Source organism: Gorilla gorilla, chromosome 7, assembly GCF_029281585.2.
Source record: "Gorilla gorilla gorilla isolate KB3781 chromosome 7, NHGRI_mGorGor1-v2.1_pri, whole genome shotgun sequence".
In the NCBI taxonomy this organism is placed as follows: domain Eukaryota; kingdom Metazoa; phylum Chordata; class Mammalia; order Primates; family Hominidae; genus Gorilla; species Gorilla gorilla.
The window spans coordinates 102,123,670-102,136,956 of NC_073231.2; the positions used below are offsets into that span (position 1 = coordinate 102,123,670).

General features: G+C 43.0%; 1 protein-coding gene across 1 annotated transcript in view; it reads left to right on the forward strand.

Annotated features, from left to right (window-relative positions):
• The window catches only part of PTDSS1 (phosphatidylserine synthase 1), a 72,974-nt gene that overhangs the window by 18,736 nt on the left and 40,951 nt on the right, over positions 1–13,287 (forward strand). The window contains exons 3-4 of the mRNA XM_019032308.4: positions 3,832–3,876; positions 6,738–6,862. Coding sequence (XP_018887853.1) covers positions 3,832–3,876; positions 6,738–6,862 — 170 coding nt within the window. The remainder of the gene's footprint in view (positions 1–3,831; positions 3,877–6,737; positions 6,863–13,287) is intronic.

Genomic DNA, 13,287 nt, shown 5'->3' on the forward strand with positions numbered 1-13,287 from the left:
TAACCTTGCTCTTAGTATAAGATTGAAAATGATGTATTCTAGGCCAGGCGCGGTGGCTGACACCTGTAATCTCAGCACTTTGGGAGGCTGAGGTGGGCGGATCACTCAAGGTCAGGAGTTTGAGACCAGCCTCACCAACATGGTGAAACCTTGTCTCTACTAAAAATACAAAAATTAGCTGGGCGTGGTGGCACATGCCTGTAATCCCAGCTACTAGGGTGGCTGAGGCAGGAGAATCACTTGAATCTGGGATACAAAGCCTGCAGTGAGCTGAGATTGAAGCCTGCAGTGAGCTGAGATCGCGCCAGTGCACTCCAGCCTAGGTGACAGGGTGAGACTCGTCTCAAAAAAACAAAAAAGAAAAAGAAAATGATGTATTCTAGGTGGAAGGAACGGTAAATAAAACACATAGTTTTTAAATGTCCCTCATAAGAAAACCAAAACCCAGCGTTTGTTGCTGCACCACTGCCCTAAGAAGTCTTCCCCAATTCTCCAACATAAGCAAGAGAGTAAGTAACCAAACCACAGACCCAAATTCTCCCAGGCAGCTTTTATCAAATCTGATATAAAGCACAGATAAGGAGTAGGAACTCCTGTGGAAAGCAACCATGAGGCTGAGCCCTTCTAATAACCTCAGAACCATAACAATGGTCAGAGAAGAAAAGGAAGCCTGCCTTTACAAGACCACTGAGAAAGTAGTCAATAGTCTGTTGGGAAATAAGATCTGTGGGGAAGGCATTGAGATGACATGAATGTTCACAGGATGCTACAGGTGGGGCTCATGCCGGGCAGGTGATGCTGTGGAAGGCGGGGCTCCTCTTCAGTTGCATCCCCACCCCTGGCACATACACCCTTAGGCTCTGCAAAGGTGACTTGACTGGAGTAGACAGGTGCAAGTAACCTAGTGAGCATAAGTATCAGGATTTATAATCTAGAACACACCAGCCTCATCCTCGATTTTTTTTTAAAAAGTAAAATGATACTTTTAGCAATACTGCTGTCTGACAGTAAAGATTGCACTGTTAGTATATAATGCTACTAAAATGTACTTTTTAAAATACCACTTTAAAAAATTCAGAGTTTCTTCTCAGGAGGCAATGGGCAGTTATGACAAGGCTCACACTCGCAGGGCGGCAGATTTGATGGTTGAAATCAAACCTAGACTGGGTTTTGAAGTTAGTTACTGAAAGGGTCACCTTACATTCCAGGGCCTTATCTCACCTTTTGTAGGCAAAAGTTACCAGTGGTTCCCATCTCCCTGGATTAGGGTGGTCCCTGGCTTTTATCTCTAGAGCTATCAGTTCCCTGCCCTTTCCCTGGTCTTGATTTTCCTGAGCCTGCTTATCAGTTCCACATTATGGTAAAGCCTGCGCCATGCCTTTCTCCCTGTTGCATCGGCTCTAAACACTCCTAGCTTGTTTCTTTCCCCGCACTCTCCTGGTTCTGAAACCAGTCCGGGCTCAACCCTCAGATACCCTCTCTAACCCTTTCCTCTTCCTGAGCCGACCCAGTTCTGTGAAAGTTCATAGGAAAGTCCCCAGGTGCTCCTCACGACTCAGCCTGGTGACACAGGAGGCTCTGATGGAACTAAGGTGGACTCCATGAGCTGCATGACCCCGGGCAGGTTCCTCTGCCTCAGTACCCTTATCTGTAAAGTGGGAGTAATGATGACACCTTTGTCACTGAGTCCTTATGACACTGTGTGGGGGTGTCTCATTCCACAGCCTGGTGCATAGTAAGCGCTTAGGAAGGTAGTGCTGACTCCTGTCATTATGATTGCTCTTGAGAATAACATTATAGAATTTTTAAGTGCTGATTTTGTCACAAGCCAAATAATAGGTCATACAGTTTTAGAGGTGAACCTTATAAGAGGAAACTGTACAGAAAACTGACGTCCCATTTTATATCTAAAAGGTTAATTTAGTGTTATAGATGAAGTAATATTTTCAAGCCAGGCAGCCACCAAAATACAGAAGTCACTTATGGTGACAAGTCAAGAGCTATGGCCTGCCATGAGTAAAGAGGAGCATTTGGAAGTGAAAATAACTTAAAAGATGATAATTTTAGCCATGAGTTTCCCAATGACTTGACAAAAGGTGATGGTGTCACATTACCTGGCGGGGGATCCTGGTTTATAACCTTCACTGTGACTTTCTGAGAAAGAAGCAGCTGATTTTGAAAAGGAATATAGGTATTCCTCATTGTCTGAACCCTCACTATTAGAACTCAGAAATCAAACAGATTTAGATGAATTTTCAATAAACCCCTAACCATCTGAGTTCTCACTACCTGCCATCCAAAACACAGGAACCAAACGCAAATGCATTTGGATAAAGCAGAGTCTCTCATGAACCAAACTCACCATCCGAACTGCCACCTAGGAACTGATAGATTTGAATGGTGGGGGGTACTTGTAACTGATTTTCATAATAAGAACTTGACTCATCAAAAGAAAGCAGTTAAAATATATTTCAATGTGGTCTTTTTAAGAATATATAGATGATTTTAGAATGAATTCAGGAATAAAAATTGCAGCAGAATGTTTGCCTCAGATAGGATTCAAGATTGCAAGCAACAGAAGCTGACTGTGCTTATTAAAGAGCCTGTTAAAGACTAGGAGTGGCTCACAGTGTCATAGGCTTGCTTGGAAACCAACCATAGTCTGAGCTTCCAGAAACAGGCACCACCCCCAGAGCTGTTCTAAGGAGGGAACCCCAGCGAGCATGGGCTATGGTCTGCCCCAGTGTCACTTCTGCAATGGAATCTAAGGGAGTGCCACTTTGGATGGCCACCACCTGCCTACTGCCCCTACTGGCCAGGGCTAGAGAAACAGAGAGAGAGGAGAGCTGTACCTACTCCCTTTACTGTCACTAGTTCCTGAGGCCAAGCCTGGCACGAGTGTCACTGCAGAATGAGCCCTACCTGTAAAGAAGGCTGGGAAACAAGCTCTGGTGTCTCTCCTGGGGACATGGGATTCATAAAGTTGGAAATTCCGCAAGTGTAGGAAGGCTGTTCGAAAGGCGTGGGCAGACCCGCATAGAACAGGTACTCACCAGAATGGTGCTTTTCCATAGCTGTGAGGTGTAAGGTCAAGGCTCAGCTTGCTTTCTTCTCCCTCTTCTGCTTTTTTAATGAAAAAAGAGAAAGTATTGGCCTATCACTTGTCGTAAGGGAAAGTTTTGTCCTATGAGACTTTTGTTTCAGTTGTGTGGAATCTGCATGTGTCTGAACTGGATTGCCATGTCAGAGGTGTTTTGTCAGCACAGGTCATAATGAAAAGCCACACGGTGTTTCTGTTTCCTCTGTTATTTTTCAGTCTCTCTCTCTCTCTCTCTGTCTCACACACACACACACACCCACACACACGCACACGCGTACACACACACATATGCACCCACATGCAAACGCACACACATAATGATGACTGTGCTGTCCAGAACCTCTTTCCCTGGAGCTCCTGGGCAGCTGGGACATTTTACTTGTTAAAGTACAATATGTATCACACACACTTAAGCCTAGCCTGATGACCCACTCACTATTACAACATTGTTTCCATGGGAAATTATGTTCTGACTTCTCAAGACAAAGCTTTAAAAAAAATCTCTGTTGTGAAGAGTGGTGCCTGTGATGATTGTGGTGACAGTCGTTATAATGTGGAGAAAACATTTCAACCAAACTTTGACCTCAAAGTGTTTATGTAGGAAAAAAAAAAAACTTTTAACAGTAGAGAGCTTTTTCTTCTTGTTATCTGTATGGAGATCAGCAGCACCTTAAGTTTTAGCCTTCTCTGAAACCAGTTCCTTCTAACTTTATAATGTTATTTATCTGCAGGTCCGTTCACTCGACCTCATCCAGCCTTATGGCGAATGGTTTTTGGTGAGTTTACATTAGCAATGTAAAAGGATGTTCTATTTTTTTAATCTTTTTTCTGTTTATCACTTTAAGACTTTTACTTGCTACTCTCAATAGTTAAAACTTTATTCTAGCTTTTTGCTTTTTGATGTTCCTAATATACATGTTTTCTTAAAATTATTTGACACAAAATAAAGTGTTGATGATGACTTAAATTCTCTTACACATGAACTGTTTCAACTCCACATGCCTCCTTATGTTGTTGTCTCTTAATGTACACAGGATTTGACTTAAGCAAATATCTCTTGTTTTCCTTTATGTGTTTTCGTATTGCTTTTACTAGTGCAAGCCCAAGAACTTACGATGAGCACATTTGTCTTGTGAGCATCTGGAAGGGAATGAAAACAAAGCAATTCAATTTCTTCAGTTTTATGAATAAGAAAGAACTTGGAAAGAGAAAGACTTCTGACAAAGAACCCTAATTTGAACTAAGGGTTAGAAATAAGCATATAAATATCGGATGTCTTATTTTTACTTGATTTTGTAGTCTAAATAGTGAAATCACCTAAAGGATTTAAAATGAATCTTCAAAACTTTGGATATTGGCTTCATCTGACCTAAATAAGTCACCAAATTATTTTAGGTTTGGAAAATGTAATCTTATGTAAAAATGTACAAGAACTCTAAGAAATTGCTATTTTGCTAAAGGCTGCCTATTTTTCTTTCAGCCTTCAGAGCTTCTGGGTAACTCTTAGTCTCTTTGAATTGATTGGTGAACTTTTCACTCAGCAGCCATTCACTGAGTGAGCTGTGTGACAGGTGCTGCTCTGCGCTCTGAGGCCACCAGGGAAGGCCAGACAGACAGGAGCCTGCCCTCAAGGAGCTGCCCTTCCACTTGGAGACGGAGGACAGCTAGTAAACAAACTATTACACAAATCAGTAATCAAAAAAAATCAGCTATCTGAAGTTAGTAGGAAGCTAGTTAAGACCAGGGGAGGTGACAGGAGCTGGTGTCTGGTTTAGCTTGAGGAGTGATGGGAGGCCTGAGGGAGTGATGCCAAGTCTGAAACTGTCATACAAAGAAGGATCCAAGCCTGCAAAGATTCTGGGGGAGGGGAGCATCCCAGGCAAGGGGAAAAGCTGCTAAAATGGCCCACAGCTAGAAACCACTTCCAGGCCAGTGTGGCCCTAGTATAGTGAGCCCTGGGAGAAGAGTAGGAGAGAAGTCAGAGAGTCATCGGGCACAGACGTAATCATGGGGACTGTGGGCCAGGGTAAAGAGCAGGGCATGAAGGGCAGGGGGAAATCACGGGAGGGTTTTTCCTAGAGTGACCTGATTCCATTTACATTTTCAAAAAGATAGTCCTGGCTATAACGTGCATACCTCCCATTGATTTAATAGTGCTGTTTGAAGTTATAAGTTATTTTCAGCTATTTGGACACATCTGAATTCTTCCTATTTCAAATGATCTATGGTAGGTAGTAGGCAGTTTTATTTCCTTCTTGAGAGCCTTTTGGGAGCATGGAGCCCTTTGATAATCCGATGAGACCTATAGTTAGACCCATTCCCTATGTGTGCAACCATAGACATTCACCATGCACAGCTCTGCATATAGTGTCCAGGGCTTCACAGACCTCGAAGCCCAACCAAGAACTCCAGATTGAGAATCCCTGCACCACAGATTCTTTCTGTCCTAATGTAATTATTCAAGAGGATCATAATTATTAAAAAGTGTAGTGGGGGGCGTTTGTGGTGAAAATTGGTAAAAAATGGGTGGTGCATAAGTGCAAACTGAAGGCAATTCTCATATCAACTTGCCTAAAAAATGTGCATTCCCTGGGCCCTAGGATGCACAATTATGGGCTGGCCACATACCACCCGGGCCTCCCTTGAACTCCCTGAGGCCAGGAGAGGGGTGCCTGTTAGAAGGCCTGGCACTATAGCGCTTGCAGTGGATTTCATTCCACAGACGTGCTCTCCTCTGGAGTGGCTCACTGGAGATTAGTGCTGAGCCAAGTTTGGATGGATGCTGTGATCCAAGGTCATTTGTATCACGGCCTCTAAATGTCCCGCATAAACATTCTAATTCCAATGAGTTCAAGGGAAAGAGAAACCACAAAACCCCTCGTGATCGTTTCTGAAATCTCTCTAAAATGTATTGGACAGGCTTTTGCTTTCTAAAAGTGCATTGTTAACATTTCTTTTTAAAATGACACAGTGATTATTAGGATAGCAATTATGAGATGATAGAACAATAAAATTATGCCTACATGGGGTAATGTGGAGTGTAAGTCTCAAAAAAGTGGCCCTGGGCCACCTCTTGAACCTTACACCGGTAATACTGTCCACACCCAGCCTTGCCCTCCTCCAGTCCACTTAGTTGGCTTTTTAAAATGTTACCTAGATCATCTTATTTCCCCACTTAACTTACAATCATATCTGAAATGTTGGCCATGGCCTTTAAGCCCTGACGGTCGCTTCAGGGCCGCCTTGCTCTGTTCCCCTCTCTGCCAGTGCTCTAGCCACATACGGGATCCTAGATATTTCTCTTTTCGGAAACCGACCTGCATGCTGTTCTCTAGCTGAATGTTGCGTGCAATCCTAACACCCACCCCGCACACCCTTTGCCTCACGATCCTTCAAGTCTCAGTCTAAGTTAGCATCAGTTTCTCAGAGATGGTTTTCTTGACCACTCTCAATCTGAATTAGGACTGTGTATCAGACTGCCTCATCAAGGGAAATCCCAGATTATAAGAGGAGTCTTGACAGGCTGTGCTGCAATCTTAGTGTCTGGTTTTGGCAATGCCATTCGAGTCTAATGTGTATTGTGTGTGTCTGACTATTGGATCTCTTCTAAACTTCAGCATGTTTTTGTTTCTCTCAGGACTCAGTGTGCTCTACTTCCTGTTCCTGGTATTCCTACTCTTCCTGAATTTCGAGCAGGTTAAATCTCTAATGTATTGGCTAGATCCAAATCTTCGATACGCCACAAGGGAAGCAGATGTCATGGTATGTACTTGTCAGTGGCCTCTTGGAGAAACTGGTAGACTCTTTCTTGGGTGTAAGAGGTAATAGACTTGACATTTTAAATTGTTCCTTCTCTGTATTTCCTGTGTAGTTACCTAAAAACCAGGTCTCTGGGAGGGTTGTTGAGTTGCATGGTTGTCCACAGGTGATAGAGTCCAGGGAATGAAAATCCTCTCATTACGCAAAGGGGTCTGTGAGGAAGAACGCACACTTTATCATCAGACAGCCTTGGGTGTGAATTCTGCCTCTGTTACTTGGTAGTTGTGGGACTTTGGGCAAAGTACTTGTTAGATTATTCCATTTTTTTGTAAGTTGACATAGTAATACTTACTTGGGGGTTATTGTGAAGTGAACAAAGTAGCATTATCTGTGAGGCCTACTGCGAGGTGGGCCATGGTGCCCCCAACACCCCATGTTGTTAGGCCATGCCCTGGGTCACGGCGGCTGCCCCTGCACCCGTCAGTGTCACTCTCAGCACCTGCACTCTCTGGCCCTGATGCCTTGATCCTGCTCCACTGCTTGCCACAGAGAGGCCAGTTGTAATGAATTAGTTTATTTCATTTGTTACTATTATTTTTATTAAACCATACAAAAAAATTTTATTCTTGGCTAAAACGACTTTATTTTGGCTTTTACTGAAGAGACTAATTATGTGGGAAAAACCAACTGTTTTTCTCTTCACTGACGGTGAACACTTTTGTGACCAGATGTGTAGGTTTTTCCCACACCAGCCAATTCTCTAACTTTCCTGACACCTGGGGTTAGCGTCAGATCCCACTAGTTAAGGGCCCAGTTCCATAAGACTGCCCACATTTCAGATGCCACTCGCAAGTCCAGGCTGTCACCTATGCTTCTGACCAATCAGCTACAAATCAGGGGTTCCCACAATATCCTCCTTGTGCACGATCATTTGCTATGATGGCTCACAGAACTCAGGGAAATATTTAAGTTTGCTGGCTTATTGTAAAGGACATGATAAAGGATACAGGTGAACGGCCAGATGGAGAGGTACCTAGGGTGAGGTCCAGCAGAGTCCTGAGGGCAGAAGCTTCTGTCTCTGTGGTGTTGGGGTACACCACCCTCCCAGCATGTGGATGTGTTCACTAACCTGGAAACTCTGAACCCCAGAGTTCAGAGATTTTTATGGAGACTATCGCATAGGCATGATCTTTTTTTTTGAGACAGAGTCTCACTCTGTTGCCTAGGCTGGAGTGCAGTGGCACAATCTCGGCTCACTGCAGCCTCTGTCTCCCAGGTTCAAGCGATTATCCTGCTTCAGCCTCCCGAATAGCTAGGATTACAGGCGCCTGCCACTACACCCGGCTAACTTTTGTATTTTTAGTAGAGACGGTGGTCTCACCATGTTGGCCAGGCTGGTCGTGAACTCCTGATCTCAAATGATCTGCCTGCCTCGGCCTCCCAGAGTGCTGGGATTACAGGCATGAGCCACCACGCTTGGCCTTTTTTTTTTTTTTTTTCTGAGATGGTGCCTCACTCTGTCGCCCAGGCTGGAGCACAGTGGCATGATCTCAGCTCACTGCAACCTTGGCCTCCCGGGATCAAGTGATTCTCCTGCCTCAGCCTCCTGAGGAACTGGGATTACAGGCATGCACCACCACACTCGGCTAATTTTGTATTTTTAGTAGAGACAGGGTTTTAACGTGTTGGCCAGGCTGGTCTCAAACTCCTGACCTCGACTGATCCACCCATCTCAGCCTTCCAAAGTGCTGGAATTACAGGTGTGAGCCACCACAACTGGCCCATGATCAATTTTTTTTTTTTCCAAGATGGAGTCTTGCTCTGTCACCCAGGCTGGAATGTAGTGGCACAATCTTGGCTCACTGTAACCTCCACCTCCCTGGTTCAAGCAATTCTCCTGCCTCAGCCTCCCAAATAGCTGGGACTACAGGCGCCTGCCACTACGCCTGGCTAATTTTTGTATTTTTAGTAGAGACAGGGTTTCACCATGTTGGCCAGGCTAGTCTCAAACTCCTGACCTCAGGTGATTTGCCCTCCCATAGTGCTGGGATTACAGGTGTGAGCCACTGCACCCAGACCCCCGTGATTTTTAACTCAATCTCCAGTCTTGCTCTCCTTCCTGGAGGATGGAAGGTGGGACTGAAAGTTCTAGGCTTCTAATCATGGTTTGGTCTTTCTGATGATCAGCCCCAACCCAGGAACTTACCAAATCACCTCATTAGAACAAAAGATGCTCCTATCACCCAGGAAACTCCAAGGAATTAGGAGCTCTGTGTCAGTAACTGGGGTCAAAGAACAGATATTAGAACAAAAGATGCACCTGGCACCCCTATTGGTCAGGAAATTGCAAGGGTTTCAGGAGCTCTGGGCCAGGAACTGGGGACAAGGACCAAATTATGTATTTATTATGAATCACAATATCACACTATTTTATACTATAATGTGTTCTTTTCCAATGTTTTTTAATCCCAGCATTTGGTACAGGTTAATTTTTTTCTAAAAAGGAGAATGGGAATTTGGGCCATAGATGGGTTTGCTTTGACAAACAAGAAGTAACACAAAGGGACTTCATAAAAGGTCCAAGAAATAATCATTCCCCCATAGTGACATTGGTCAAATCCTTCTTAGAGTGGTATTTAAAGATTGTTATCTATAAATTTTTTAAGGGATATGCTTAAAGCAAAAATAAGAATGCCAGAAATTATTTATCAGTCTCGGGGGAGAAAGTCTGTTTTGGAATTTTTTTACTCTAAGGGAGAGAATGACGGAGGTTGACTTCTTAGCCTATGATGATGATGATAATGCAGATGACGGTTATGAGGATAATGGCAGTTATTTATTATGAATTGTCTATGTCAGACACTGTGCAGGGCTCTTTATATTCTACATAAGCCTTGTGCATGCATGCTAGATGTTCATATCACCATTTTACAGAGGAGGAGATGGAAGCTTAAAATGCAGTATCTCACTGAAAACACAAGCCGATGGATCTCTCTGGCGTCAAAACCTGTGCTTTTCATTTGGAGTGTGCTTTCAGTATATAGTTATAAAAATAAGTGCTTTGATGCTCACAGGAGCCTTAGGAAATAGAAATTGGGAGAAAGATACCCCAAGTGTAATATTTTCTCAAGCATCTTTCTTGCATTTTTGAGCAAAAGTGGTCATATTGCAAAGTAAACTGACTTGCAGGTGGATGTGCTTGTGTGCCTCTGCTGATCCAGTTCTCACAGCCAGTAGGAGGAGATTGAATCGAATGATAATGCTCTTGACACACCTGGCTTTCTTAAGAATTTGACATCACAGGGATATCCAGATGTCAAAGTTACAGCCCCCAAGTAGCTGAACCTGGCTTTTAAACTCTAGTTTTCAAGTATTGGCTAAATCTTTCTTGCCAAAGTAAAGCACGAGGCTGTGTTCAGCCTGGAGAGTTCTAACTGGTGCTAAAACAGCCTCATCTTCTCCATCTCTAATCCCATCCCTTTATACTTCTTCAAAGTTGTCTTTTGCAATTCTAAGGACCTATTCATTAGTGGTTCGTTTATGCAAGACAGGTCTATAATTCCTGGCTTCCCAGAGTCCCTACTCTCTCCACTCCTTCATGTTGCTACCCATTCCTAATCTTGATAGACCATGGTCCATGCCTGGTATCATACATTGAGATTCAGACTTCATTTTCCCTTAGAATTAATATTATAAATTAATATTATAAAATATTATATAAATATTCATAATATATTATAAATATTAACATTTATAAAATATTATAAATATTAACATTTATAAAATATTATAAATATTAACATTTATAAAATATTATAAATATTATAAACATTTATAAAATATTATAAATCCCTTAGAATTAATATTATAACATAAATATTATAAATTGGATCACTGAAATCCTGTTAGAGGCAGTTTTTTGTGTAATTGAAAAGTTGCTGCATTTCAAAATACTGATTCTATTCAAAAATATGTCTTTAAGCTTCAGACAAGTTTGTATACTGGGTTGTCTTGAAGCAGCAGTCTTTGGCTAATTAATGCTGACCCAGCTTTTCTTCTGCATAAGACACCATCCCATGCTGGTGGGAGTGGGGGAGAGGGTGGGTATGCTCCCTGTCCTCTTGGAGCTTAGAGTCTACCAGAAAGCAAATTAAACAAATAATTGTTGGCTATTGAACCCTAAGACAATTTCAACAGCTTTTTAGAATTTTATTATGAAAAATTTTAAACCTATGCAAGAGTAGAGAGAATCTATAACTTCATGTACCCATCACCCAGTGTCAGTATTATTGACACAGGCCCAAACTTGTTTCACCTTTTCATCCCACATCCTGGAATATTTTGAAACAGTTCTCAGGAATTAAACCTAAAATAGATGGGCTTTTCTTTTTTTTTTTTTTAGCATAACCACTGAACAGTGAACAGTACGCAGTGAGTGTTGACATTTCTGCAGTCACTTCGTAAATGTTCTGTACAGTTGATTTATTCAAAATAGGATGCAGACAAGGTTTACACATTGCATATGATGTGTCTTTTAAATCTCTTTTCATCTGTAATTCCCCTCATCATGTCCTGAAAATGTATTTGTCAAAGAAACCACATTGCTTATTCTATAGGGTTTTTCACATCTGGATTTTGCAGCTGCATTTGCAGTATCATCATTTAACATGTTCTTTTTGTCCCCCTATATCTTCTATAAAGTAGAACTCAGGTGTAGGGGCTGGATGAGATTCTAGATTCCAGATCAGTTTTTATAGTGGGACTGCTTCATAGCTGGTGCTGCGTATCACACTAGGAGGCACACAGTGTCTGGTGGTCTCGCTTTTTATAATGTTAAGATTGGTCATGGCTTTGTGAGGTCAACATCAATTTTAAGATGCACCATCAATTATAGGTATGACTTTTTGGAGGAGAAAAAAAGAAACCTTGGGCTGAGCATGGTGGCTCATGCCTGTAATCACAGCATTTTGGGAGGCCATGGTGGGTGGATCGTAAGGTCAGGAGTTTGAGACCAGCCTGGTGTTTGAGACCATGTTTGAGACCAACATGGTGAAACCCTGTCTCTACTAAAAATACGAAAATTAGCTGGGCATGGTGGCGCGCACCTGTAATCCCAGCTATTCGGGAGGCTGAGACAGGAGAATCATTTGAACCCGGGAGGCGGAGGTTGCAGTGAGCCGAGATGGTGCCACTGCGCTCCAGCCTAGGCAACACTGTCTCAAAAAAAAGAAAAGAAACCTTATATTTAAAGTGCTATACATTGTAATACATTGAAATAGTCACCCTAATTCTCAAAACAATACAGTGTGAAAAAGGCATGTCATAGATTCAAGGAAGCACGATCGTTACAAAGGGTACAGTCTGTGTAGAGGTCCTGATTGGGGGTGTGGGGAGCTGGGACCAGTCTGGTGCAGAAGGAGTGTAGGGATCATGAGGCAGAGGGCCCTGCCTGAGGCTAGGAGGCTGCCAGGGCTGAGCCAGCTGGGATGAGGAGTTTGGGTGTTATTCTAAGTGTATGAAAAGGCCATGGAAGGTTTATAAGCAGAGGAGCTACATGACCTGTGTTGATGTTTTAGGAGGTCAATCAATAAATACCTCCATTTCCAGTTGAGTTTGGAAACAGAAACAGGAGTTCAAAATCTCAGCTGATTTCTTCCTGTAAAAGCTCAGTGGAACAGATTGCTTTAGACCTGGGCTGAATTAAGCAAGCCTGTCTTCCCCTAGCCCATTAGACAACCACAAGCTGCTTCTGCAAAGCAAGGCCTGACCCACAAAAATTGCTGCATGGCTGGGGGAGCTGATGAGAACCTGTGCTGTCTGTAGGCAAATAATTTCCAAAGAGGACCCAAAAGAGGTTGGATCTCTTTCTTCTTCCAAAGTCAGCAACTGCCCCAGAGAGGAGTGAAGAGATAGTTGGGCTGGAGATCTGGCGTGTGTGGTAGTGGAGATCCTTCTACATTGGGACGGGCATGCTACCCAACCCCTTTCTTCCCACCCTCCTGCCCCAGACACCCTTACACACATGCATGCACATTCCGTGATCTGATTATGATTTTCAAGATCTCTGTAGTCTTAAGCTGGATGTGAATACCTAGGTGCTTATTATAGCATCATCTATACTTTGTTATATGCCTGACACATTCCACAGTTTTCAAAAGCTATTATTACGCAAGTCTAAGCAAGAAATAATAGTGGCAGCGAGATGCATAAAAGAACAACCTGGGGAGGTAAAGTGAATAGGACTTGGTATTTGGTTAGGTATCCAGCAAGCAAGGCAGAGGGTAAGGCTGCCAAGATCAGCCTAGGACCAGTTGGGAAGTCAGCAGAATCTGTCTTTACCCAATCTTTTGCTCACAGGCATGCACCTGTCCACTTGACCCCCTTTCCAGGCTTCAGCTCTATGCTGTCTTCAGTTAAAGCCTATTCCT